The sequence below is a fragment of the Mastigoproctus giganteus genome, chromosome 14, assembly GCF_048544385.1.
Source record: "Mastigoproctus giganteus isolate SK-2022 chromosome 14, ASM4854438v1, whole genome shotgun sequence".
Lineage (NCBI taxonomy): Eukaryota > Metazoa > Arthropoda > Arachnida > Uropygi > Thelyphonidae > Mastigoproctus > Mastigoproctus giganteus.
The window spans coordinates 95,832,776-95,860,554 of NC_143588.1; the positions used below are offsets into that span (position 1 = coordinate 95,832,776).

Sequence of the window (27,779 nt, forward strand, 5' to 3'; positions counted from 1 at the left end):
TCTCTCTCTGTATACATATGTGTGTGTGCGTGTGTGTGTTAAAATTAAAAAAATATGTTAACCTACGATAGTTATTATAATAATATAACTATAAACAAAATTATAATTCATAATACAAATGATCTACACTGATGAGCCAAAACATTATGACCAATGAGTCATTATGCAAATCGAAGCACTGACCAAGCTAGCCAGGTGGGTAAAGTGCCTGTCTGGCAACCCAAAGGTTACGGATTCGAATCCCGCCTTGGGCTTGGATCAGAGTAAAATGCAAAAACTTTGGGAGGCCACAGAAGCCGATGAGCCAACAACTAACAAAAAAAAGCAAATCGAAGCAACTGCAGGTGAACTACGGTGCATGCGCGGGTCAGGACACTGTATATAAAAAACACCTGATATTGGGCTCTGTTAGTCAGTGTTACTCTTGTTCTTCAGTTGGGAAAGGCAGTAGACTTAAGCGAGTTTGACAAAGGCCAAATTGTGATGGCCAGACTACTGGGTCAGAGCATATCCAAAATGGCACGGCTGGTGGGGTGCTCATGGTCAGTTGTGGTTAGTACCTACCGAAAGTGGTCCGAGGAGGGGGGGAACCCAAGAATCGCCGGCGGGCGAGGTGTTGGACGACCACAGCTCATTGATGCTCGAGGTGAGCAAAGGCTCTCCCGGATGGTTTGCAACAGAAGAGTTTGCAACTGTGGCGCAACTCGCTAGTGATGGGAGAATTTGTCACAACATACAGTACATCGAACCCTGCTGAAAATGAGGCTGCATAGCCACAGGCCGCTCCAAATGCCCATGCTAATCACGGTTCACTGGCAACAGCGCCTACACAATGGGCATGCGAGCATCAAAACTGGACCTTGAGTGATTGGAAGAAAGTCGTCTGGTCCAATGAAACACTTGAATACAACTGTAAAAAATTCATGTTCTATATTAGAAGCATAAATTTTAAATTAATTTTTGAAAATTAAAACTCACTTTAGACTTGTCAGAGAGTGTATGCAATTTAAAAACCCTGCCCTTCAACCTATGTTTTGACTTGAGGAGAGCACATCACTAACAGCAATGTTTATTGCATGTGAAGTGTGCTCATAAACAGTGAGTCCAGATGATACATCAATGTCATGACGCCAGAGAGCAGTATTGACTGGAGGAAAGTGCACAGCAGTAAAACAAAATTACTAACAATATCTTTTAAATTAGGTTTAACTTATTCATGAATTTTTCATGATTAAGTTTACTAATTGTGAAATAATTAACAGGCATCTCTGGAATTTTCTGCAAACAATTCAAAGAAATCACTTTCAACAACAGGTATTAGGAGTTTTAGCTGTGCGGATGGAGTAGATAAACACAATGATGTTTGTTGTGTGGAGTCAAATCGATCCCACTTGGCTCTTTCCAAGTTAACCATCTAGCAGATGTGCAGAAAAAGATAACAGCAGCTACCACAATAGTTGTCTTTACTTCCTCAATCAGTTTTTTGGGAAAAAGGGCAAAAAATAATTTAAAATAAAAAGTTTAAAATTTTATTCTTAATTCTGCCATTACTGGAAAACAATATTCACATTATCAAAAAATATATATCTTTCAACTTCTATAAGCCAAAAATTAGGCAATGAATCAGGCAAAAAATAAAGGAAACTAAGACTCTAAGCAGAATTAGCAAGCAACAGGTGTTTTCTGACATATACATGGTGCAGTAAAGAATTTTTTACAGTAAAACTTTTCCAATTAAAAAAGTTCAAAGGAAAACAAATATGAACTGGAGGCAAAAACAGTTACATGATACTAATAGATATTTAAATTCTTAAGTTTTACTGTTTTGGAGCATCAAAAACACCAACATGCAGATGGACAATTAAATAAGTTTATGAATATAGACAAATATGGATTAAACACATAGATAGAATAATAGATTATCAAAGTTAATATACAAAGAGCTGGCAGATAAAAAAATAGATTCCACAAGACTGGAACAGGCATCTTGGCCAAACTCCCTGGAAGGAAGGAATGAGAGGAAAAACATTTTTTAAAAAATCAAGCCAGTGTCATTAATACAGAGAATTTTTTGATGTTTTAAAAACTACATATACAGCACATTGCCATTTCAATTCCAGATCTGCATATGAAGTAACATATGCCACAATCAGTCTGCTTCCTCAAGTGCTAAATGTCTATGTACAATGTTGTTTTGGTGATTTTTAAGCATTGTTGATTTTATCCTTAGAAATGGCTAATAAAAGGAAAACAGTGTCCAGGCAACAGTGGTGTAATGAAACATAAAAGAAAGAAACATTAAAAGTAGAGAGTGGTTTGTAATTATAATAGTTGTAAAGGCACTACAGGCAGTTCCCACTTTACAAGTTTACAAGTTTTTTTTCAAGTATCAACAAAATCGAAAATATAAACATTAATTGCAAAAAATGAATGTTAAACATTCACAAATACCGCATTTCAAGCCACGTGCTTAGCTATACAATAGTGTACCCCGCTTCAGATATTAATCCATTCCAGAGACACCATTGTATCATAAAAATATCATAATGAGAACCCAATAACACACTGTTTTTTGGTAATTCATTCCACGACCTCGGAAGTTGAAATTTTCGCTATATAACTCTTTAAAAGGTCATTTTTATAGTATAAATTGTATTAGTTACCAATTCATTAAAATGCACTGCACTTTCATCATTATCATGTTCTATTATTAGAACCAATTTTGAATGGCTTTGTGATATTTTTCTAAAGTGGATTTCTGGAGGTCACAACCATAAAACAGTTAAAAACAATTTGCACTTTCCGGTTTATTGAGCTTTTCTGTAAGCAATTATAAACAGGTAGTAAACTCCATGTTACGGCATTTGTGAAAATACTGATAGATGGAATTGTGTGGTTTTTTATGTTGTTATGGTGTATGTGTTTCCCCTTTACTGAAATCTTCAATCGTATAAAAAACATAAAATAAATAAATTTTCAGAATCTTCTCTTCTCTTCGTTCCTTTTTTTTTTTTAAGCTTCGTAAACTTGTTACTCCGCACAAATCATGTTAGTTGCAATTTGTGCATTCTGTTAAAAAATGCTTATGCATGCTATTGAAATTTATAAAGAAAAGAGATTATCTTGGAAACAAATGCCTCTTTTAAGCATTTCTGAAGAAGACGACTCCCTGTGCAACAAACCAATCCATGCCAAGCCAATAATGAGTGATCAACGAGTGTGCACTTAGTCGATGATGATGAAGAATAAACATTCTTTAACATTTGTAAGTAATAAATAATTTTTTTATTATAATTTGCTTGATTTTACAGGCTGTTTTCATTTCTTTAGATAAATCAATCATTGTTTAAACAAACTAATTAGCTAACTAATTTCATTGTTGAGAACATAACCCCTATTTTTAACATTGTCTGTAGGAAATAAATTTTCGCTTTACAAGCACACGATAGGAACGAATTAATTTGTAAAGTTGGGAATTACCTGTATACATATTTTTGTAATAGTACCATTACAACTATAATTAGTACTTTGCATTTAGAAGTTTTAAACCTTACAACTTCTAAATTGTTTAAACCTTCTAAATGCAAAGTACCATTACTATAATAATGGTACTTTTCATTTAGAAGTTTTAAGCTTTAATTGCCATTTTTCAGATCATATCTTCAACTGATTCAGGCATTTCAGACCATATCTGCAAGAGAAATCCAGGAGAATTAAAAGTGATTTGGGGCCAATTCTAAACATGTCTCATGATTGTAAGACTATTTGAAATATTATATTCAGGGTCTGGAGGCTGCACCTGAAGAAAGCTTCTAGGGAGGGTTCAAATAAGGGCAATCAGATTGGCGAGGGGTCTATAAAGAGCAGCTTAGAGGGTGTGGACTGCAAAACTTGGTAAATAAACGTCTTAAGGGGATGGACCTAATTTAGGTGTATAAAGCCCTAAAGGATCGGTTCTTCCAGCAACATCGATCCAATTGACTGGCTCAACTACGTTGCCAGATTTTCTAATCAACCTCCAGCTCTACCTAATTGGCCACTCCTCAACCGCTCTCATCTCACTGATAGTCTCGCTACGATCCGAATTTCCAAGCAACAACTGATGCAGGCCATTAATACTCTCCCTCTCACAACAACCACCGGTGACGATGGCATCCCCCAGTTCATAATCAAATGTTTAAGTGTCTTCATCATCGACTCACTCCTCAACCGATACAACAGATGCCTTGAAGTTCATTTCTTTCCACCCCAGTGGAACAGGTACTCTGTGTGGCCCCTTCCTAAGCACCAACAATCGACGCTCCCAAGCCAACATAGGTCCATCGCTTGCGCCTCTGTATTGCTAAAAATTCTAGAGAAAGCATTGCTATCGTCTGTCACCCATTAAATTCTCTGTGACAGTCCTCAGCAAATACACTATGGGATATCAGGAAGGTCAACTATAACTAACCTTGTAACAACCACTCTGCACATCTTAGATGCCTTCGAACAAAGACAGGAATTGTCAGTTATATATCTTGACATCCATTCCGCATTTGATGCCATCTATATACCTAATCTCCTACGTCTCTTAGAAAACTACTTCAATTTTCGCGGCGATGTTCTCTGGTTCCTAGAATCTCTCCTATCGAAGAGGACCCTTGTTCTGAAGATCGGAACAAAGACCTTCACGCGTCACATAACTGCCAGTGTACCTCAAGGGGGGGGGGGTCCTGTCTGGCATTCTCTTCTCAGCAATCATGGTGCCATTTGTGACCAATAAGTGCAATTGGATCACATATGCTGACGATGTCAAGCTCCTTACTAGAATATCGCCATCCAACTCGGCAGCCGAAATCACTAGCAAACTGCAGGACATGGCTGACTACCTCAATACCTTCAACCTCCAAATCAACCCCCTAAAATCAGCACAAATAACTTACTCTCTAAAGGGCAGCCCAACAACATTGGAGCCTGTGCTTAACGGCTCCTCAGTTCCAAGTATTCCAACACCCAAAGATCTGGGGGTCGTTTTCGACTCCAAACTATCTTTCAACGATCACATAAACCTCATACAGTCGAGGCTGAATTCACTACGCTGGGTCGCCAAACAACAGCTGCTCCACACCACCGACCCACAACTGGTAAAAAGATACATCGTATCAATCCTTTACCCGACAATACTGTATGCTTCAGAGATATGGGCCTCGGCCGCCGAATCCAACATTAAAAGAATATTCTCTGCCGAATTCTGGCTTCTAAAATGGGCCAACAGCAAACTCCACCTTCCCCCAGCTCTCAGATCAACGCAGTTAGCAGAAGCTCTTCAACTACGCAGGCTCCAGTCCTACATCGGAGAAAGAAGGCTGCTGTTCACCATCAAGATGGCCACCGGTAAAATTACAGAGCCGAACTTCTGGGATCACTGCTCTTGGCGCATTCCCCCCCCCCTTATCTCCGGTCTTCAGCACAGCTGCTAGCAAACCGTAACCAGCTAGTACTAACCGACAGATTCCTGCCAAAGCAAATGTTGCCCTCACTGCAAGCCATCGACGGGGACCTCCAAGAAGTGGTCAATAATAAAAAATACAGGAAGAGAATCCTCGTTGAACTGAAAATGTAAAACTGTGCTTTGTTAATAATCTGATGTAATTTATGTTTTTCTCATGTATCTTTTGTAAATATGTTTTGTAAACCCCTGGCACCACCATGCCGTGACGGGACTAATTGTATGTCTATCATTGCTGCAATTAAAGATTCTATTCTATTCTAAAATTAATGAAGGAGGTATATTCTCAATGGTAAGAGAGATAACAAGTAGAGAACAAAAGTATGAAATTTTAGTGAATAACAAGATATGTAGGTTATTAGAATAAATTATAAATTTTGTAAGGTGACTAAGCAGAGAGTTTGGTAAAGCTGAAAGCACAATCAGATAGCCATTTTTTGACAATGGGGAAAGTATGAATGAGTGGAATTCCTCTCCCCCCTTTCTTTTTTGTAAAATCCAAAACATCTGCTTCTTTGCATCATTTAGCTATTTGGATACTAATATAACCTGCCTAAATACAAGGATTACCTGTACGTACAGTGGTGGTACTGGGATTTCCTCAGGGTGTTAATTCTGAGAGATCACAAGCTTTGACCATTATGTAACTGTAAAAAAATCCACATTATTTTTATAATTGGGAGCTGTAGCCCTTTTAAATTTTCCAGATAATCAAAAAATTATATTTTTTGGTTATCTGGAAGATATATTTTCTAATTGAACTATGCAAATTAAATAATTTGAAAGGTTAATAACACCAAATCTATCTGGATTTAACATGCAAAAATTCGAAACTTTTAGGACTCTCTCTCTCTCTCTCTCTCTCGGATGTCTAGAAAAGCATCAAATACGTTGAAATCCTTATTTAAGATTTTGATAGTGTTTATTTTTATGAACCAAACAAATGCTCCATACTCTAAATGCTACAGTATATATATATATATATCTGTGAATTTGTGCCCATCTTGATTTAGTGTTGATGGAAGTTTTGCCTGTCACAATTTCAGTTTATTGCATATCAGGTGTTATCCAGTGATCTTGACAAATGCATATGCCAGCATAACTACTTTCTTCATTCTTTAATAGCAATTATTAATAGCATTTACAAGTATTTTCTAATAGTGATAGATAATTATCCCACTCAAATCAATGATCAAACACCTTGAATACTTTTTCACAGTCTGAAAATCACAATTCAAGAAAATTATTAGTTTATAAGGTTAGCATTCATTAATGCTATTTGTAGAAGAAAAAGAGAAATTTACCTCAATATAATACGTAGAACACTTCCATATGACGCTCTCCAGAAATTAAAATGAATATAAAATTAATGCAAAATCAATTAAAAACAATTGAAAAGTTAATTTTTAAAAAATTAATTGAAAAATCAATTTTAAAAGTTGAATGTAAATTTGAAAAAATGGCTTTCCTTCCTTACAAATATTGAAATACAACCTAGAATGTATTGAGCATTGTTGGGAAGGAAAGTCCTTTCTGCAAAATTTACATTAAACTTTTTTATCGTTTTTTTTTAATTAATTTTTCAGATGTTTTTTAATTGATTTTGCTTTAATTTTATATTCATTTTAGTTTCTGGAGAGCATCATATGGAAGTGTTCTATGTATCATATTGAGGTAAATTTCTCTTATTCTACAAATATTGAAGTAGAACGTATTAGCATTGTAGCTCTGTTTGATACTATCAAATTCATTAATGCTTTATGTAAGTAGAAATTAACAGCTAAACCATTAAGACAAAAATCATGTTTGTAATGTTTGAGAAATCTGATAATGTAATTAATAAAAATATGAATTTTCTTGAAAACCTGACATGACAGTAAAATTCTGAGGTCATTTTCATATTCAGTACTCAAAAACATAGGTAAACACTTATGAGAAAAAAAGAAAAGCTGAAATTTTTTTTCCAGTGGAATCTGCATCTGGTCTTCATGATTAATGTAAAAACCTCTGTTTTGGTAGATATAGTTTCTTGTTTTAGTATAACTACAAACAGTTATTTCAACTTATTACACATATATACATAATATGTATTTAAAAGCAATTTCTCCATATATACTTAAATTTAAAAGTATATTTTTTCCATATTTACACATAATGATCATGAAATATTCCAAATGACAACTTTTTATAAATTTGTATTTACTAACTGTAATTATAAATAATAATATTAACTAAATATCACTATTGTTGAGTTTGGCAGAGATATATATGGTACTCTATTACTGCTTCTTCTTGTGAATAAGTTTCTACTGAGCCTGGTCTTAATTTTTGAATGTGGGCTATAGCATCTCGAGGTTTCATCTTGTGAAATTTCACAAAGTAACATGCTATCATTGTCCCTGTTCTTCCTCTTCCCATCCAACAGTGGACTCCAATAGCCTGAAAAAAAAAAAAAAAATGTAAAATAAAAATGTTTCACTTTTATATGTTTTAGACACTTGACAACTACAGTATTGTTCAGATGATATAATTACAAACTAAGGTATGAAACTACACATGGTCTGATTAACAAATTCAATTAATGTATTTTTACCACAGCATGTCATAAAAAAGTTAATTTGTTTAATGATATAGTAATTAATAAAATACCAACCATAAATATGTCTCCAAGCCCTGCAATAATCGAAAAAACTTACTATTGTAAAGTAACCTTTGAAGCAATATGGATAGGCTCAGAATTTGCAATTTGGTCACACTGAGTATTACCTTCTTACACTTTAGAAATAGCTAACATTGATATGCCACTAGATCCTATCAGTCTGGAAGGTGTACAGTTGCAGAAGTACCAGATGTCACTGTGATTATTTTCTCCAGAACAATGGTTCATAATCTCTAAAATTGGTACCATTATGAATATTATATTAATCACCTTTGCTACTCTTAATTGTAATGCAAAATGCAGAAAAATATCATTACAAGTTGAAAATGACGAGCTAACCATATTCCTTACTCAGTGATGTGTTCACAGACTTTTAAAAGACCAGTAATAACTACATATCAGACATCTGATATGCACTAGTTCACCTGTATGCAAAAATACAGTGCAAAATAAGAATTTAACATGGTTTTTTTTTTTTTTAGGAGCATTAGCAACTAAGGCCATATTACTCCGGGGATATGCGGCGGTCATTCCCTGACCTTTCCTTATTTGGTAATTTAACATGAAAGTACCATAATCAATATATGCAACTATATGCACCTTGAACCAAGTATAATAAATGTGGATAACAAAAAATAATAGGCACCTCCGTCCGTAGCCAGGTGGGAAGGAGCAGCAGTGCGTAGCACACGCTTCTTGATTAGACCGGGGTTCGAGCCCGTCACCACCAAATATGGAGGATGCGGAAAGGTCAGGGAATGACCACCGCATATCCTGGAGCAATATGGCCTTAGTTGCTAATGCTTCTAAAAACCAAATAAACAAACAACGAACAAAAAATAATAGGCTGAAAAACTTAATGGACTAGAATAGGCCAATAGTAGAATATAAAAAAAAAAGCTATTTTAGCATGACTGTGTGAAGTTTAATTAGTTTCATAACATGAAATACTGGACTGAAAGAAGAATAGTTTGTCCTAAGAAGTGATAAGGAGAATACGTACATGTGCTTTGAGTGACCATGGTCCATGACTGCTAAATACAGTGATGTTTCTTGTATTCCCTCTACCTTGTGAACTTCTCTGACTGTGTGGTTGTGTAGGGGGATGATAGAAAATTTATCTATTGAAGGAGAGAATTTTCACGAGGAATGTGCCATGAAACAAGAGTTAGAAGAGTAGAAGAATCAATAAAATCATGGACTAACTTAAAAATAAAACAGCAAGGCTGAAGGTTACATCACAGGCTAAGAGGAATTAAATGAAACCTGTTGCACAGAATGTTGTAATCTCTGTGATGAAACTTGTGTTTCTTGAAACAAAGGAAGCAATTTGATTTGAATGTTTGAGTAGGTCAAAAGATATTTCTGGGAAGGAAACCAAATAATGGCACAATAGTCAAGGACAGATAAATTAGTTTTAACAGTGGGAGAAGATCTTGTCACATGGTTACACCCACCAAGATCTCTGAAGTACCTAATAACTCCGACCTCTTTCTAAGTGACATAATAATTCACACAGGTACTAAAGGTTTAAGTCAACGCTTGGGATAAAACTGACTTACTCCATGCACCTACTTGTATTTAAAGATATATTGTTTTCAGTGAGCCAATGTGTGATGAATTCAAGACAAGACTAATGTGTGAGCATCGGATATTGAATAGATAACGGATTTTATTCATCAGCAAACATTCAGCATCGAAAGTTTGGAGCGCTGTTGCAAGGTTACCGAAAGATAATGATGAACAGTAAAGGTACCCAGAGGAGAACCCCAAGGGACATAAAAGGATGAAATTCCTTTGAGAGAAACATTTGCAGACATGTTATTTAATTGAATTATAGTCAAGTAAAATTGGTAATGCCCTGTATGACAGCAACTTAGAATGAAGCACTTTGGGGTGAAAAAAATCAAAAGCTTTGGCAATGTATGATGACCCTAATCTAGATGCAAACACAAGGCTGAATTGGAGCAAGTTGATCTATGGGGCATAAACCCGAGCTGAAATTTGTTGATAAAAGGGTGAGCGCATGTGCTCAGATTCTTGAAGATTGTCATTTTGAACATCCTGGCTAAAATGTTAATGATCAAGATGAGTCCATACAGGGATCAGATTTAGCTCTACAATTTTGAAAACAGGAACTAAGTGTGAACTTTTGAAAAAAATAGAATAAACACCAGAGAAAATACAGAAATTGAAACAACTTAGTAAGAATTGGCACTACAATATTACTGGTATCTCACAATGAATATATTTTTTTAGTCAACTCAAAAGGAAATTTAACACCAGAACAAAAGAACATAAAGCAGAATAGGATATAGAAAAGTATACTTGGGAGATTAATCTAAAGTTTTATTTTAACCAGATTCTAAGCATAAATAACAATAAGACTGAAAGGAGAATTTTTTAATTATTCGTATAAAAGGCATCGATACAGCATATTTAACTTTTTAGGTGGGATTAGTAGTTATATTTACTGATCTTGGTCATCTGTGTGGTGAACAGAGTGAATACTAGAAGTACCTTAAAAATTTTTATTTTCTTGTTGGACCAAGCAGATAAGGTGTTTCATCAACATTCTACTTGGAAACTTGCAATCTAATGTCTTTGTGCTAGGTAGCAACAGGATGAAATTTTATAACCATGTAAGAAGCTAACATTTCCAAAACTAAAACATGATTTGTCTCGCTACTAGGAGGCCATGTAACTATTACCAGAAGGAGTAGTAGTTACAGTATATACTATCATGTTTGAGCTGATTTTATTAGTCTAATTCTACCAGTAACTAGACTGGAAAAACCAGCTCAAATATAATAGTAATCAGCAGTAAATTAAAATGAACCATTACTATTATAAAAGCAAGGTTTGTGCTAAATATATAAGTTGCTTGGGCTGGTTTGCTATCACCAGTCTGCTTCTGATTACATCAGTTTTATTAACCTGCTTTTCAGTGCTTTTACTGCAATTCACACCCACAGAACTGCTCTAATGTAGATTACTACAAAATAGAATAATAAAAGGTCAGGAAATTTAGGTTTTGTTTGGCATCAAATAGAGTACCTCAGGAATTAAATATTCCTATAATGTACTCAAAAAAAAAGGGTTTACTGTGCGACATTCACTTTATGGACTGCTGTGAGGTTGGACTTGTGTAAAAGTACTTTTAAGGCATGATGTGGAAATGGGTTACCTCATTAACAACAAGACATTTGGACAAAGATTCCCTAAGAATATATTCCTGAAATTCTGAAACAGATTAGAGATGCTGTTCCAAATAGAAATGTTTCTTTAAGGGGACATTAGGGACTATGGAATAGAAATTGGGCCTAAAACTTGCCAAAGAACTAACATATCACATGCTGAAAATCCTCTGAAAAATTCATGCAATCAATGCATTTGAAAAATAATATTAAAATAGGACACTTGCATCACCTACATTTTTTGTAGGTGATGCAAGTGTATCACATACATCACCTACTTTTTGCTACATCCAGCAAAAAGACTCAATTAAATAATTGAACATTACAAAAATGCATTAAATTAAACAAATAATGTTTAACAAAATTCCTTAATCATATTTTTAAATGAGCCATTGTAATGGTTTATTTCCGTGAAGGCAGAATTGACCACAAAAAAGATCGCCTTAGACAAGACAAGTGAGATGGAAGACATGTCCTGCACTCCAGTTGACAAAAAGGAAAAAATTGGATATGAACTTGACAGATGGAAATCTGACTACAAAATGTGCACAAAATAGTAAGCAAAAGCTGAAGAGAAATAGATATATTTCATTCCTGGTACAGCTTACACACACTTGGTGACAAGATGTTTCATAAAGTAAATGCACTTTTACCACACATGGTCCATAAATTCCTGGTACAGCTTACACACTTGGTAACAAGATGTTTCATAAAGTAAATACATTTTTACCACACATGGTCCATAAATTGTTTATCAACACTAGCACCTCTTTGAATTCTGAATTTTCTTCTCACTGTAGCATCTGGGGGAAAGAAGTATTTTGAAATGAAAATTTATAAAAACTTACATGTGGTCAACAAGGCTGCGAGAACAAGTTATTGTTCCAATTGAAAATGACGTTGCCAGTAAACGACTATTGTATAGTGAAATTATAGTAAATTTTGCATTAAGTAAAGCTTGCAAGATTTTTTTATAAGCTGTTGGCTTGGAACATTAATTATGCAGATTTTTACATTTTTCAATGTTTTAAACTATTAACCCTGAGCTGGTCACACGGAATTGATGAGACTCTGGACAATTCAACAATTTGTGCTCTTCGTCTACTCCATCCACACAGCTGAAACTCCTAATGGCTGTTTTTGAAAATGTTTTCTTTGATTTCTACACCGAAAATTGCCTGAATTATGCCAAATTAGAAAAGATTTATGAATTAAGTTAAATCTAATTCTATGCATGTATTGACTGGCATCTATCATTTAGTTATTGATAGCAAGGTGACTACTGCTGTGTACTTTCTTCAATTGTTAACACTCTCTAGCTTTGTTGACTATGGACATACATATTCAAAAAAGCTAGAGAGACACTGAAGCTAGAGACATTTGTGACATTGAAGCATCATCCGGAATCAAACTATTGATGCTAATTTCTTTTCATGCAGTAGGTGTTCCTGTTACTGAAAAGCTGGTGTCCAATTTTTTTAATTTTATTTTTTTGGAGGACAGGCCGATGTCCAATTGCAGACGTTTGTCGAAGGAAGTATTCAGTTTTTAAATTTGCATTTCACTTGCCAACTAGTCTAAAGAGAGTTTTACTTTCAAAAATTAATTAAAAAGGTTTTTTAATTAAAAAATGGATATTTTTTATTAAATTTTTTTTTAAAATAAATAAATGGATTTTTTTTCTGTTCAGAAAAGATTAAAAATAAAGGTAGCATCAAAAAGTTGAACAATTTTGAATTATTTTCTGATTTTTCGTGAATAATTTTTTCACATCACAAAACTTCTCTTCAGCTGCAGAATCGGCACCGGCGACTTCACTGCATACTTTAACGTGAAAACCAGCGTGATGCTTGAACCTATTAAACCACCCGTTGCTTGCCACGAACTTGGGTTAGGGTTCGCCAATATCTTTATAAATACTTGTTGCTTTTGCTTTGAATGGTCATTAGACTCAGGGGCACTTGCTTCTGAATCTGATTTTCAATCCATATTATTAACAGCTGTTCCATCTTCGATATAGCACCTGAACGCTCTTTTGTGATCACTGATGCTCTTAAGTGCATTGATCCTTTGACACGTTCCTTTAAACGCGCACTGTCCCTTAAAATAGTATTCACTGCTGAAGCAGCGAAACATAATTCCCTTGCAATAGATGACAAACTCTGTCCTGTTTCGTACTTCTTAATCATTTTTATCTTCATTTCTAAATCAACTTTGTTTCATTTTCTAGCACTGCCAGCACTTGCACTTTCCATTGGACCCTTTCCCTTCACCATTGTAATAAGTAAACAAGAATGAAGAGAAGTTTCTGAAAATTTGTATTTTATATGATTAAAGATTTCAGTGAAGAGGAATACATTTCACCATAAAAGCGTAAAAATCCACACAATTGCGGTTATCGGTATTATCGCAAATGCAATAAGATCGAGTTTACTACCCATTTATAATTAGATGCACAAACAGAAAAGCCCAATAAACCGGAAAGTGCAAATTGTTTTATGGTCACGACCTCCAGAAACGTGCTTTAGAAAAATATCACAAAGGCGTTCAAAATTGATTCTTATAACTGGAACATATGATAACGATGAAAGGGTAGTGCAATTTCCATTATAAATATGACCTTTTAGAGAGATAAATAGCTTAGTAATACAGGAAGGCCTCGCATAATGCGAGTTCGATTAACGCAAATTTCAATTAACGCTATTTGAAAAATTATACCACTTTTCACAATGCAAATTTCCAGTTAACGCGATTTTTTTTTTTTTTTTATGCGATAGTTGAAAAAGATTTGAATCGCGAATAGTACGGTCAATAAACAACCTGCTGCCCGCCTCGGTCTGTTCCATCGGAAGAAGATGTGTTACTTGTTTGTCTCCTGCTAATAAAGTCAATGCACACTTGCATAAAAATTCAAATTTTTAAATGAGCCAGATGAAAATGTTACCGCGAAGGAGATAACGGTAAAAGAATTAGATGAAATCTTTCATATCGCATAGAACCTCAAACAAAAGGTTTGATGTTCTCTGCGATATTTATTTTGCCAGGGCCCAGAGAGGATTGTTGTCAGCTATCGGAAATTGATTGATGAAAGGAGAAAGTCAACACTGTTCAAATATTTACACAACAGTCATTTCTTCATTGTGTATTTTATGTCAGAGGTTCCCAAACTTTCTCGGTTCACGGCGCTCTTAGTGTCTCAGTAATTTTTTCGAGGCGCACTCAGACCAAAAGAAATACCTAACAGTTCCGCTTAGTAGTTAGGTCCAAACAACTTAATAAGAAATGTTGAAACTGTGAACTACCTCGAGCTAGTAGTTCGCGCAGTATCCGTCAGATGTCGAGTATCACTGTGTTTCCCTCAAAAATTTAAAATATTCCGCGGTGCGCAGTTTGGGAACCGCTGTTTTATGCAATAAACATTTAATTCCATAATTATTTTCATTATCTTTTACATTGTATACAGTTAAAAAGTTATTTAAAAGGTATTTTAAAAATTCTTTATGAACATTCCAGAAGGTCAAGGACCAATTATAATTTTCCCTATTGGTTTTACATTCGATTAACGTGTTTCCGTTTTGCGCGATGCACTCGTGGGACGAATTAATCGCGTTAATCGAGGCCCTCCCATATAGCGAAATTTTCAACTTCCAAGGACTTTGATGGAAATTACAGAAAAAAAAAAAATGTGTAATTGGGTTCACATTATGATATTTTCACATACCTCCATTTATACCTACGGAATGCAAAATATGTTTCCATGATTTTTTTAAGTTTGCACGGGCCAGGAAAAACTTGTGCAAAGTCGAATTTCCGTAAGTTGGGGAGTTCCTGTAATTCATTCCAAACTCTTGGCAGGCAACCCCCAACAACACATACAACAGGTATTTCTTACATGTTATACTTGATTTTTACATTACAAATTAGTGTTGCATAAAGATTATTTAATAAATAGTTATAAAACATCTTAAAATAAAAACCAAACAATAAATTAGCATTTGCCTTAGACGTGAAGCGCAGGGCTGATAAAATCAATGGTATAGTAGTGGTGGGATAAGACAGATGTCATGTGTCTTTAGTCTTTTCAGTCTTTTGTGTTTTGCTGCTACTGGCAAAGAAACCTTCCAAAGTGGACTGTTTTTTATGACTTATTTGTAATCTCCTGAAGTAAGAAATGACTTTTTCTTCCATTTTGAACATCATGGGTTCAGTGTTTTCAATGTTGGGGTGTTTTTTTTACCACTTCTCTTAAATTCTCCCAACAAGAAATGACAGTCTTCAACTCTTCAGCTAACACTTTTTGGGTGTCTTCTTCCTCTCTAGTGTCACTCTTCATAATTTTCTCCAAGCACCATCATCTTCAAATCAGTCAAAGTTATGGATGATTAAAGTCCTGAATTTAAGCATCTGGCGGAAGCATCATTCCTAGAAATTACGATTAGCCTCACACAGTCTAGGATGTTGAACTTCTACCTCCAAAACTCTTTGAGGGTTACAGCATTTTCAACAGAGGTCACTGTAAAGCAACTTGCATTTTCTTGGTATAGATTTTCTTGAAGTTTGCAATCACTTGCTGGTCCACTGGTTGAAGAAGAGGAGTGGTGTTGGGTAGCAAAAATTTGACTTGAACAAAGTAAAATTGTGCCTCAAGAGATTGAACAAGGTCAGGATCATGGCCTGGCACATTAGCCAGCAGGAGCAGTGTCTTCACAGGAAGCTTATTTTTCTCAAGGTAACTCTTCACTGAAGTTCAGAAAATTTCAAGAGTCCATTCATTGAAGACATATCTTTGTAACCCAGGCCTTCTTATTACTGCGCCAAAACACTCCAAGCATGCCTTTGTTGACGTTTTGTTGTTTAAATACTCTGGGGATGTTAGAGTGATAAAACCAGCAGAGGCTTCAGCTTAAAATCTCCAGAGGCATTGGCACCCAATGGAAGAGTGAGCCTATCTTCCACAGGCTTATGTCCAGGTAAACTAGCCTCATCCTTAGTGATGTATGTTCTCCTGGGCATTCGCTTCCAGAAGAGACCGGTTTCGTATAATTAACAAAAATACACTCTGCTTACACACTGGACAAGTGCATCAAGCAGAAGATAAAGAAACTGTTTGAAGTACTGTAATACACGGGAATGTTGTATTGAACAATAACAAAGATGCTAATTGGTTGAGAATAATCATACGAATGATGTTCTGCGGGCCATGCATCTGAAAATTTCCACTAATGCATTGTTCCAGCTATATCACATTGCCATCGGTTCCTGCAAATATCATCAGTCCTTAAAATAAAAGATCGTATCGAAGATTATTATTATGTATTATTATTATTAATAGCCATATGGTGCAAGGAAGCCTGAAGCTTATGCTGCACCAGGAAAAAAAAAAGTTCCCGAGTTACCCTGAGAGAGAGAGAGAGAGTCAAAAGTAGAGGGGAATCACCAAGAAAGAGAAGAATGATGATATCCAGCTAGGGACCCTGGGTATGCTAAGCCCATACTCACCAGATGTGAGCCCCCAGGTTGATAAATGAGTTCCTGAGAATATTGGATGTTGATGTCATCAGAAGTCGAGGCCACACTGTATATAGTGCAGTAACTCATGCATGAAGAAAAAAACAATGACAAAAAAACCCCCAGGTTTCTATTTAGAATGATTCAAGAAATCTCCATAAAAGAGCAAGGCAAATTTCATAACAATCTGTTCACTAGCAACTGAGTTGTTACAATAGAACCCCAGGGGCTCACATCTGGTGAGTATGGGCTTGGCACACCCAGGGTCCCAAGCTGGATATCATCATTCTTCTCTTTCTTGGTGATTCCCTTCTACTTTTGACTCTCTCTCTCTCTCTCTGTCTGTCAGGGTAACTTTTTTTTTCCTGGTGCAGCATAAGCCTCAGGCTTCCTTGCACCATATGGCTGTTAATAATAATAATAATCAGTTAGGCTAATACATACTTAATAGCATAATTTTAATAAAAATTTGTTATGCCTGTCTTAAATGATATATTTCAAAGAGTAATTAACACTTAAATGACCTTACCTGTTTCTTCCTAAATGCATCTGTACACAATCCAATAAATTTTTCAATCTGTGATATTTTTGGAGGATAAAATTCACAAATTTTGATTTCTTCCCATGTAAACTGTGGAAAAGCATGGATGGGAGGCTTTTTCTCTGGAGATAAAGTGACCAGATAGGTAATTCCTTCTTTTAGTAGAAAGCGCAAGTGTTCAGGAGTATTTGGCCATCCAAATGCTGCAAGTTTGCCATCTTCAATCCAAGAAAAATTACGAGGTGCTTTACAACCCATTTCTATTTAAATATAAAATATATGATACTAAATAATGGGCCGGTCTGTAGAAATGGCGTCATATCCACATATAAAGCTTTTATTAGGAGACCAGGTTATCATTCTTATGAACAATTTATATTGCTCTAATGTGTTCCATCAGATCAGAATTAAATATATATAACTCTGCTTTGAATAATGTGTATTTTTTTTATTCCCAGAGAAGACTGCATAACTTCTCTGGGAATAAAAATATTGGGAATTGCATAATGTTGAATTCACATTACATCCCCCCCCCCATAAACACACTATAACAGGAAATAGCATTTCTGGCAGACCTTGGAGAAGCCAGATTTTTAAATAAAAATATAAATTATAGTGAAATCAACTAATGACATTTTGAATTAAGACACTTTTATATTACGTATGAAAAATGTTGCTAATATTAAAATGTTACCTGTAACCAAACAATTAAAGCAAAACAAATTAAAAAGCAAGAGTCAGTACTCCCTTAGGCAAGCACAGCAGCATAAATTCCTGCAAAGATAATAAGCAACTACGGTCCATAATATTAGGAAACCCTACCCATGTACTAGATCATAAAACCCTTCCCATATCACCTGTCCATCCTCTCTGATAGTTTATCTAGTTCTTCCTTGAATTTATTCAAATTACCCACTTCCACACAACAAACGGAAGTTCATTCCACCAATAATAATAATAATAATAAAATTCTTTATTCACAAAATTTTACAAGGATACAATTCCCATTACAGGCATCCAGAGGAATCTAACAATCTAATTGGAGACATTATTAGCATTAGTAGAGTAATATGATGCAAGAAAGCAAGCTTATGCAGCATCAGCCAAAAAAAAAAAAAAAAACACTTCCATTTCACCCCTCCATTCGTTCGAATTACCTGTCCAGCTGAGCCTTAAATTTATTTAGGCTATCAACTTCTCAACTTCCACAACAAGGGATGGAAGTCTGTTCCACCAACCAACTACCCGCTGGCTAAAGGCAAATTTCCAACATCTCTCTTTCCTCAATCTGAATTTATGCCCTCTCAGGTGATTATTCTGAGCAAGACAAAGAATCCCATTGGCATTGAGCATGCTCAAACCATTCAGGGCTTTATACACCTCTATCAGATCACCTCGCTGGTGCCTAGTCTCCAGACACTGTAATTTGCAAAACTTAAGCCCTCCTTCGTAAGAGCAACCCTTTGTTCCATTCACTAATCTTGCTGCCCTTCTCTGTACTTGTTCCAGCAGCTCTACATCCTTCTTGAAATGAGGCCTCCAGACCTGTATACAGTACTCTAGGTGTGGACTGACCATTGCCTTATACAAGGGAATAATCACCTCCTTATCCCTGCTACAAAAATTCCTGTATATCATTGACAAGACACCATGAGCTACTCTTGCAGCCCGTCTGCACTGCTCAGAGAACTTCATATCTGCCTGCAAATTACCCCCAGGTCCTTTTCATTCTCTACCACTATCAGTGTAGTACCACAAAGTTGATACGTTGCTCTGGGGTTGCTGTTTCCCATATGTAGTACTTTACATTTGTCAATGTTAAACTTCATTTGCCACCTCTCAGCCCATCTGCTCAACCTTTCCAGATCCTGTTGCAGCAGCATAGCATCAGTAGTGTCCTTAACAACCCTGCCAACCTTTGTATCGTCTGCAAACTTGGACATTAAGCTTGATATACCATCATCAATATCATTTATAAATACAGAAAACAATAATGGACCCAACACTGAACCCTAAGAGACTCCACTAATAACATTAGTCCACGATGAGCAGTGTCCATTGATTTCCACTTTCTGTCTTCTCCCCCTCAACCATCCCTTTATCCATAGCAGCAATTTTCCTCCAATGCCACACTGCTCCAATTTCTGCAGCAGTCTTCCATGTGCAACAGTATCAAAAGTCTTTCTAAGATCCAAATATATAATATCAAAGTTATTCCCTGCATCCAGTTCTTTTGTGACTGCATCATAGTATCCAATCAAATTGGTCAGGCAAGACTTTCCCTTAACAAAACCATGCTGTGTCCGAGCTATAACTGAAGTCTTGTCTAGATGATCCTGCAGTGCTTCTTTAACCAGTACCTCCATTAATTTTCCTGGAACAGAAGTTAAACTCACAGGTCTATAATTACTTGTGTCAGCCTTTGATCCTCCTTTGTGAATTGGGGTCACATTTGCACATCTCCAGTCTATGGGTACCTCCCCTGAGTCCAAGGAAGCTCTCATAATTATGGCTAAGGGTTTGCTTACTTTCTTTGCTGCCTCCTTTAATATAACTAGATAGATCCCATCCACCCCAGGTGCCTTTCTTGTGTTTATCTTCAACAATTTCTCCTCCTCTTTACTCTCAGTTATTACAAGATTATCTAGCTTACTGCCAGAGTTGAATACACCTCTGGCATTCCCCTCGCTGAATACTCCTCATGTGTGAATGTTGATGCAAAATATTCATTTAGTTTGTTAGCTACCTGAGCAGGATCATTAACAGTGGAACCATTGATATCAAGTGGACCAATCTGATTCATCCCCTTCTAGAGTTTACATAAGTAAAGAACTCTTTGCTGTTTTTCTTTGCATCCTTTGCCAAAGATTTCTCATAATCTACCTTCACCTGCCTAACCTCCTTTGTAACTTGGTTACAGTTCAGCTTATATCTATCATAGGCTTTCTGTGTCACATGTTAATTTATATGTATCCCATTATATTTACTTACATAGTGAATTCATTGCTTTCTCCCACATAAAATTAACCTAAACAACTTTGAGTTACAGATAATTGCATTTCAACTGGTTCTTCTGAGATACTGGTGATATAGGGCCATACCGTGGAGTACGATCTAGGTATAACCTGATCGACCAGATTGAGCCAGTCTGGACACCTTTCACTTGGCATCAGTATTAGTTCCACAAATGACAGTTGCAGGAATGCTGATGATATGTGAATATAGATTTTCTCTTTTTTCCTCTGTAGGTTTAATCACTGGACCACAGATCAAAATCAATATTGGCGTAGCTCAGTGTGCTGATAATGCTATTGGGAAAGTCCTGCTTGAAGGTCGGGAGCTTCTGCAGGTTTGAGCAGAGCACTGGAGGGTTTCTGAGAGCTCTACCCAGGATTTTCCAGCCCACAAATTCCCATATGTTGATGAAGTCCAAAAATGTGAAGCACAGATTGAGTGCCATTGTGAGCTTCCGAGCATATGCCAAGTACTGGGCTGGGGGGGTAGCTTAGATTTTTACAGAGCTGTAATCAATCTCCAGATTTTTACAGAGCTGCAATTAACCACCAGCTGGCTGAAGGCAAACCTCCGTATATCTATCCTGCAACCAGCCATTAAACAATTTGAATTTATGCCATCTCATGTGGGTAGGCTGAGCAAGAGGAAGAATGCCATCAGCATTGAGCTTGCTTAATCCAATCAAAGCCTAAAGGTGGAAACACTATTATCACCTGACGTGAGCTCACATGTAAACATGTCAAATCTGTGAGAGTTATATTTCCCATTTAGTTGTATTGGTCGCAGACTGCTTAATTAATACTGTAATATACAGTGTCCCAAAAGCCACTGCATATTTTGGTAAAACAGTGTGATTTTCAAATAAATTTTATTATAACAAGTATATTTATTCTTTTTAACATAAAACAAGTATATTTATTCTTTTTAACATAAAACAAGTACATTTATTCTTTTTAACATAAAACAAGTATTTTTAATGTTTTAGAGATGTTATTATAATTTTTATAAATTTTTTAATGTTTTCTTTTCAGACCCATAATTCATGACAAATGTTCAAGAGCGAATTTTTGTTGTAACATCCCGCATCAAAGAATGAAGTTTTGTGAAATTAGGGAAAGATTTTCAAGGAGATTTCATAGTCCTGGTCCTATGGACAATGCAGTTTGTGCACTGGTGAATAAGTTTAAAAGAACTGGGTCTGTGCATGACAAGGAGAGTTGTGGATGCCCAAGGATAGCATGTGAAAGCATTGAATCAATTTGAGAAATGTTCGAAGAGGACCCAGATTTATTTATTAGTTAGGGAGGGATCTCAGAGACTGAACATACCCAAGACATCAGTTCACAGAATTTTTCATTTGACACATGAAAAAGCCTTACCACATCCAAATGTTGCATGACCTGCATGAAGAAGATTCCTCTTCTTCATGCAGGTCATGCAACAGGAATGTGTGCAGAACTTGTCGAACAAATCCAAAATAACAGCTTAATGGACCACATCTTTTTCAGTGATGAGGCGAAATCAATTGCTACAATTAAACTTCTTTATTGCTGCTAAGTACTGTACATGTACTAGTGACAATAATTCTCATCACAGTGACATGGCCAGGAGTTGATTGTCATATCATATCTGGGCTTCCCAAAAACCATCTGAGTTCACAGAATGGCAAAGAGACTCATCTAAAGTAAATGTGTGGTTTGGGTGCCTAGTCTCCAGATACTGCAATTTGCAGAACTGATGCCTTCCTTGGTATTTTTTTTTTCTTGGTGAAAGGGAAAAAAAGGTTGGTAAGACCAACCTTTATTTTCCTTTCACCACTCTCTTTGTCCTTCTCTGCACCTGTTCCAGCATATCTACATCCTTCCAAAAATGAGGCCTCCCAGACCTGTATGCAAATTCTAATAAAAATAATAATGAAATCAAATTCTAATAAATTTATTTTTTAATTTTCAGTAAATATTTTAATATATTTGTTTTTTCAAGTCTTTGAAAAACCAGAAGGTATATGCTATTCACCTAAAAAAATCCAGAGTATATGGCATATATACCTTCCACAACAGCCCTGGGCCTAACCATTGCCTTGTACAATGGGATAATCACCTCATTATTCCTACTAGCAAAATTCCTGTATATCATTGACAAAACACCATAAGCTGTCCTGGAAGCTTATCTACATTACTCAGAGAACTTCATATCTGACTGCACAATTGCCCCCATGTCTTTTTCATTTTCCACTAATGTAGTACACCACACAGTAGGTACGTTAATCTGGGACCCATGTGCAGCAGTTTATGCAAGGTACTGCCATATCTCAGCCCATCTGCCTATTTTTTTTAGATCTTGTTGCAGCAGCTTACCTTGATCACTGTCATTAACCACCGTGCCAACCTTTGTACCATCTGCAAACTTAGACATTATCTGATATACTTTCATCAATAACATTAATATAGAAAACAACAATGGGCTCAACAGCAAATGATGGGGAACTCCACTAATAACATTAGTTCATGAAAAGCAATGTCCATTGAAAACCCCTCTCTTTCTTCTCCCACTCAACCGTCTTTTTATCCATAGCAATAACTTGTCCTTAATATCACACTGCTCCAATTTGAACACCATTCTTTTATGTGTAACAGTATCCAAAGATCTTTCCTAAAATCCAAATATATGATATCAAAATTACTTTTTGATATTATGTTACAAGCATGATAATTTATTCATCTAGGTGTACAACATGAGCAATTGAGGAAGTTAAAATATGAAAAGTGTTTAAGTGTTTTATATACAGGGTGAGTTAAAACTATGTATACACATTCATCAATATTCATTCATGATTTGTGAATTAGATGATTGATTTGTATTATTTATTTAATTTTTTTTTTAAGATTGGCTAAACCCCACAGGAATTGATAGAGAACATAAAATTAAGTTTTTATGAGAGAAAGGAGATTCTTAAATTGTACTGGAAATTTGAAACTGAAATTGTTGTAGAGGTTCAGGGTGTACAGAAAAGACTATGGAACAAAGGCACCTACTCATCTGACAGTAATCTGCCTGCATGATAAATTTGAGACACACTGAACTATACACAATATCAATACGACAAGCAGTGGGAGGAAAAGGACATCAAGAAGTATCAAAAACAATGTAGCTGTCATAAATGCATTTGATTGTTCACCACGGAAGTCCTCAAGGAAATGTTCATGAGGACTGCAAATAAGTCAATTGAGTATTATAAGAATCTTAAGGGCCATAAATGTGAAGCCTTTTAGACCATGATTACTGCAGGCAACACAGGAAGATGACCTAGATCGATGAACACAATTCTGTGAGTAGTATTGTCATAAAAATGATAGAATTGGTACTTTTAAGAATGAAATTGTATGGTCAGGTGAAGCCACATTCAAATTAAATGGATATTTGAATCATCACAACTGTTTCTTGGACCAGTAAAAATTCTCACCTTTTCTCATCTTGCAGAAAGATGTTAGCATTAGCATTAGCATTAGTAGAGGCATTTGATGCAAGAAAGCAAGCTTATGCAGCATCAGCCAAAAAAAAAAAAAAAAACCCACTTCCACTTCACCCCTCTGTTCGTTCAAAATACCTGTCCAGCTGAGCCTTAAACTTATTTAGGCTATCAACCTCCACCACAAGGGATGGAAGTCTGTTCCACCAACCAACCACCCGCTGGCTAAAGGCAAATTTCCGCACATCTATCCTACATCTGTCTTTCCTCAATTTGAATTTATGCCCTCTCAGGTGATTTTTCTGAGCTAGAGGAAGAATCCCATCAGCATTGAGCATGCTTAAACCATTCAAGGCTTTATACACCTCTATCAGATCACCTCGCTGGTGCCTAGTCTCCAGACACTGTAATTTGCAAAACTTAAGCCTTTCTTCGTAAGAGCACCCCTTTGTTCCATTCACTAATCTTGTTGCCCTTCTCTGTACTCGTTCCAGCAGCTCTACATCCTTCTTGAAATGAGGCCTCCAGACCTGTATACAGTACTCTAGGTGTGGCCTGACCATTGCCTTATACAAGGGAATAATCACCTCCTTATCCCTGCTGGAAAAATTCCTGTATATCATTGACAATACTCCATGAGCTACTCTTGCAGCCCGTCTGCACTGCTCAGAGAACTTCATATCTGCCTGCACAACCACCCCCAAGTCCCTTTCATTCTCTACCACTGTCAGTGTAGTACCACAGAGTTGATACGTTGCTCTGGGGTTGCTGTTTCCCATGTGTAGTACTTTACATTTGTCAATGTTAAACTTCATTTGCCACCTCTCAGCCCATCTGCTCAACTTATCCAGATCCTGCTGCAGCAGCATAGTGTCAGTAGTGTCCTTGACAACCCTGCCAACCTTTGTATCGTCTGCAACTTTGGACATTAAGCCCGATATACCATCATCAATATCATTTATAAATACAGAAAACAATAATGTTAACCCACCAAGGATAACTGTGTGGATGGGAAGCTCCTCTTGCAGGATTATTGTACCTCAGAGATTCAATGGTACTGTTATTACCTGGGAGAAATATCTTGAAATGTTAAGGAATTATGCAGTATTCAATATCACAAAAATGTTTTCAACAGGACTGTGCACCTTCACATTTCCATATGATGTCTGTTACTATCTGGATAGGAAATTTCATGAACAATGAATAGGTTGCATGAAGGGCACTTTTGAATACCCTATAAAGTCTCTACACCTCAGACTCTGATTTTTTTGCAGGATCTGTGAATGGCAGTACAGCAGAAAATACACATAATTTCAACTGACTTGTGCACCATTGTATGTAGGAGTAGTGAAAAAAGATGTTATTTATGCATGCATGCTAGAGGGGGGCATTTTAAACATCTTAAATGGTGATTATTCCTTTTAAATAGAAGTCAAACACAATTCAGCTGTTAAATAAAAAGTATTCAAATTTATTATCAGATTCCAAATTATGGATTGTTAAAGTGTGTATACATAATTCTGATTCACCCCCTACATACAGTACTTTAATATAATATGCAATAGTCTAAAATGGTCCCACTACTTCTCTACAATTTACTTAAAATGTACTATGATTAATTGATAAATATATTATGTATATAAAAGAGTAAATTACTAGATTTCTTAGTTTATTTTTGGGTTAGTTGTTCTGATTCATCTGACTGGCAAAGGAACACTTTACTGTGTTGGCCAAATTGTATTTATTACACTGAATACAGATAACATTTACATTTTTATATTATTTATTATAATCTATTAATTTCTTGAAAAATTTTACATATAGTATACATAACAGGACAATTTAATGAACCATAGTATAACTATAAGATAACTGTCTATTCCCCATGGAAACCAAATAACAAAGCTTTTTCTGCATTAATCTGAAAGAAAACAGAAGGCTATTTTGAAAATTTGATATCACCCATTGGTGTTTTGTAATCACCTACCCTATTTTTAAAACTTAAACATTATTGTTATTATTACTTCTTGACACATCAAAATTATATTTCAGTAGAGTTACTTTTTCATGTTGACTCCTCATATGTAATCTGATGTAGGCTGACACTTTTTTTCAAAAAACTAAACATAGTTCTTATTTTAAAAAAATACATAAAAAATACACAATTTTTAAAAAATATATTTGGATTTGAAAATTAAAATTTTGATCAATATATACTGGCATTTGATCAATATATACTTTTTATAGAAGAGGGAGCTTAATAATTTATTTAAAAAAATAATTTGATTATTTTTTTTGTTACAATAAAGTAGAACAACCATGTGTTACGGAAAGAAGCAAAGAAAAACCACAAAATTTAGGGTCAATAAAAAAAACATACTAAAGATTTGGATCTCTAATTAGATCCTTTAAAAAAAATTACCATTGATTACCTACAAAAGGAGTGTATTATTTTTTTTTATTGTTAATTTCTGTCTTTCTTTTTTAAGCTGAATTGCGAGTGACGATCGACTTTCCTATAATCTCTTTTTAGAATGATTTAAAAAAATAAAAAATATAATTTCAATTAATAGATCCGGGAGGAATTTTCCAACCAATAACCATCGATATCTTAACACATTCAGCAACTGGATTGTAAATTTGCAAAACTGATTTCAGAATATTCGCTAAGACAGAAAACCAAAAATTCGAAATAAACATTAGCCTTCTTCAAAGTGGATTTGTTTATGGATGATAAAATACCTTTTTTATAGTAGGATTGCAACATCACACGAGTGTCCCATGGTGTAGTAAAAAAGTGTGTGTGTTTGTTGGGGAAAGGGGATGTTGCAGACGTAATTGAAATTTCAGTACCGGCATCACAAGAATTCCCTTGCGAAATATATCAACTGATTTAGAACCGTAAGAAAGCGAAACAGTAGTTACACTATCCCTCGAAAAAAGTGAAGGGAGAAAAAATATAAGCATACACAATTAGCCAAAGCAGCGCCCAAGCTTATGGGTATTCATTTTCTAGAAAGTAGTAGTAGTAGTGGCATGCGTTGCAAGAAAGCATGTGTATGAGCTTATGTAGCATCAGCCGAAAAAAAAAAAAAAATTGCACCATTCCCTCCAAATGCCTGTCCAGTTCCTCCTTAAATTTATTCAACCTATCAACTTCCACGACAAATGGAAGTTTGTTCCGGCAATTAACCACCCGCTGGCTAAAGGCAAATTTCCGCACATCTATTCTACATCTGTCCTTTCTTCATTTGAATTTATGCCCGCATAAGTTCGTAATCTGAACAAGTGGAAGGATCCCATCAGAATTCAGCGTGCTCAACCCATTCAAGGCCTTATACACCTCAATCAGATCACCGCGCAGGTGCCTAGCCTCCAGCCACTGCAATTTGTAGAACTTAAGCCTCTCTTGGTAAGAGGATCCCTTCATTCCCCTCACCAATCTTGTTGCCCTTCTCTGTACACGCTCAAGTAAGTCTACATCCTTCCCAAAATGAGGCCTCCAGACCTGTACGCAGTACTCAAGGCGTGGCCTGACCATTGCCTTATACAGAGGGACAATTACCTCTTTCTCCCTGCTAGCAAAATTCCTATATATTATTGAAAATTACAGAAAACTTCATATCTGACTGCATAATTACTCCCAGGCCTTTTTCATTTTCTACCACCTTAAGTGTAGTACCACACAGTTGGTACTACACTTAAGTTAGCAATACCATTGAATCAACAGTCACATTCATGACCCTACTCGCAAATAAATGAGAAAAATAAGCTTCATTAGAGAAATGTACTTTATTTGAAGGACAGCAATATCGAGTAACTCGATGTTAAGATGGTGAGGAGGAACATGCCATATACAAAAAGATAAGATAAGCAGCAGCCATTATCAATCAACTGCAGGA

General features: G+C 35.8%; 1 protein-coding gene across 1 annotated transcript; it reads right to left on the reverse strand.

Moving 5' to 3' along the window:
• Positions 1–7,720: 7,720 nt before the first annotated feature.
• Positions 7,721–26,736, reverse strand: LOC150075404 (dual specificity protein phosphatase 23-like). Its single transcript, XM_090388850.1, has 3 exons — positions 26,620–26,736; positions 17,382–17,653; positions 7,721–7,927 (listed from the first exon to the last, which is right to left on the reverse strand). Exons 1-3 carry the CDS (start codon positions 26,642–26,644, stop codon positions 7,730–7,732), a joined length of 495 nt encoding a protein of 164 aa, XP_090244976.1. The 5' UTR covers positions 26,645–26,736; the 3' UTR covers positions 7,721–7,729.
• Between the last annotated feature and the right edge of the window lie 1,043 nt (positions 26,737–27,779).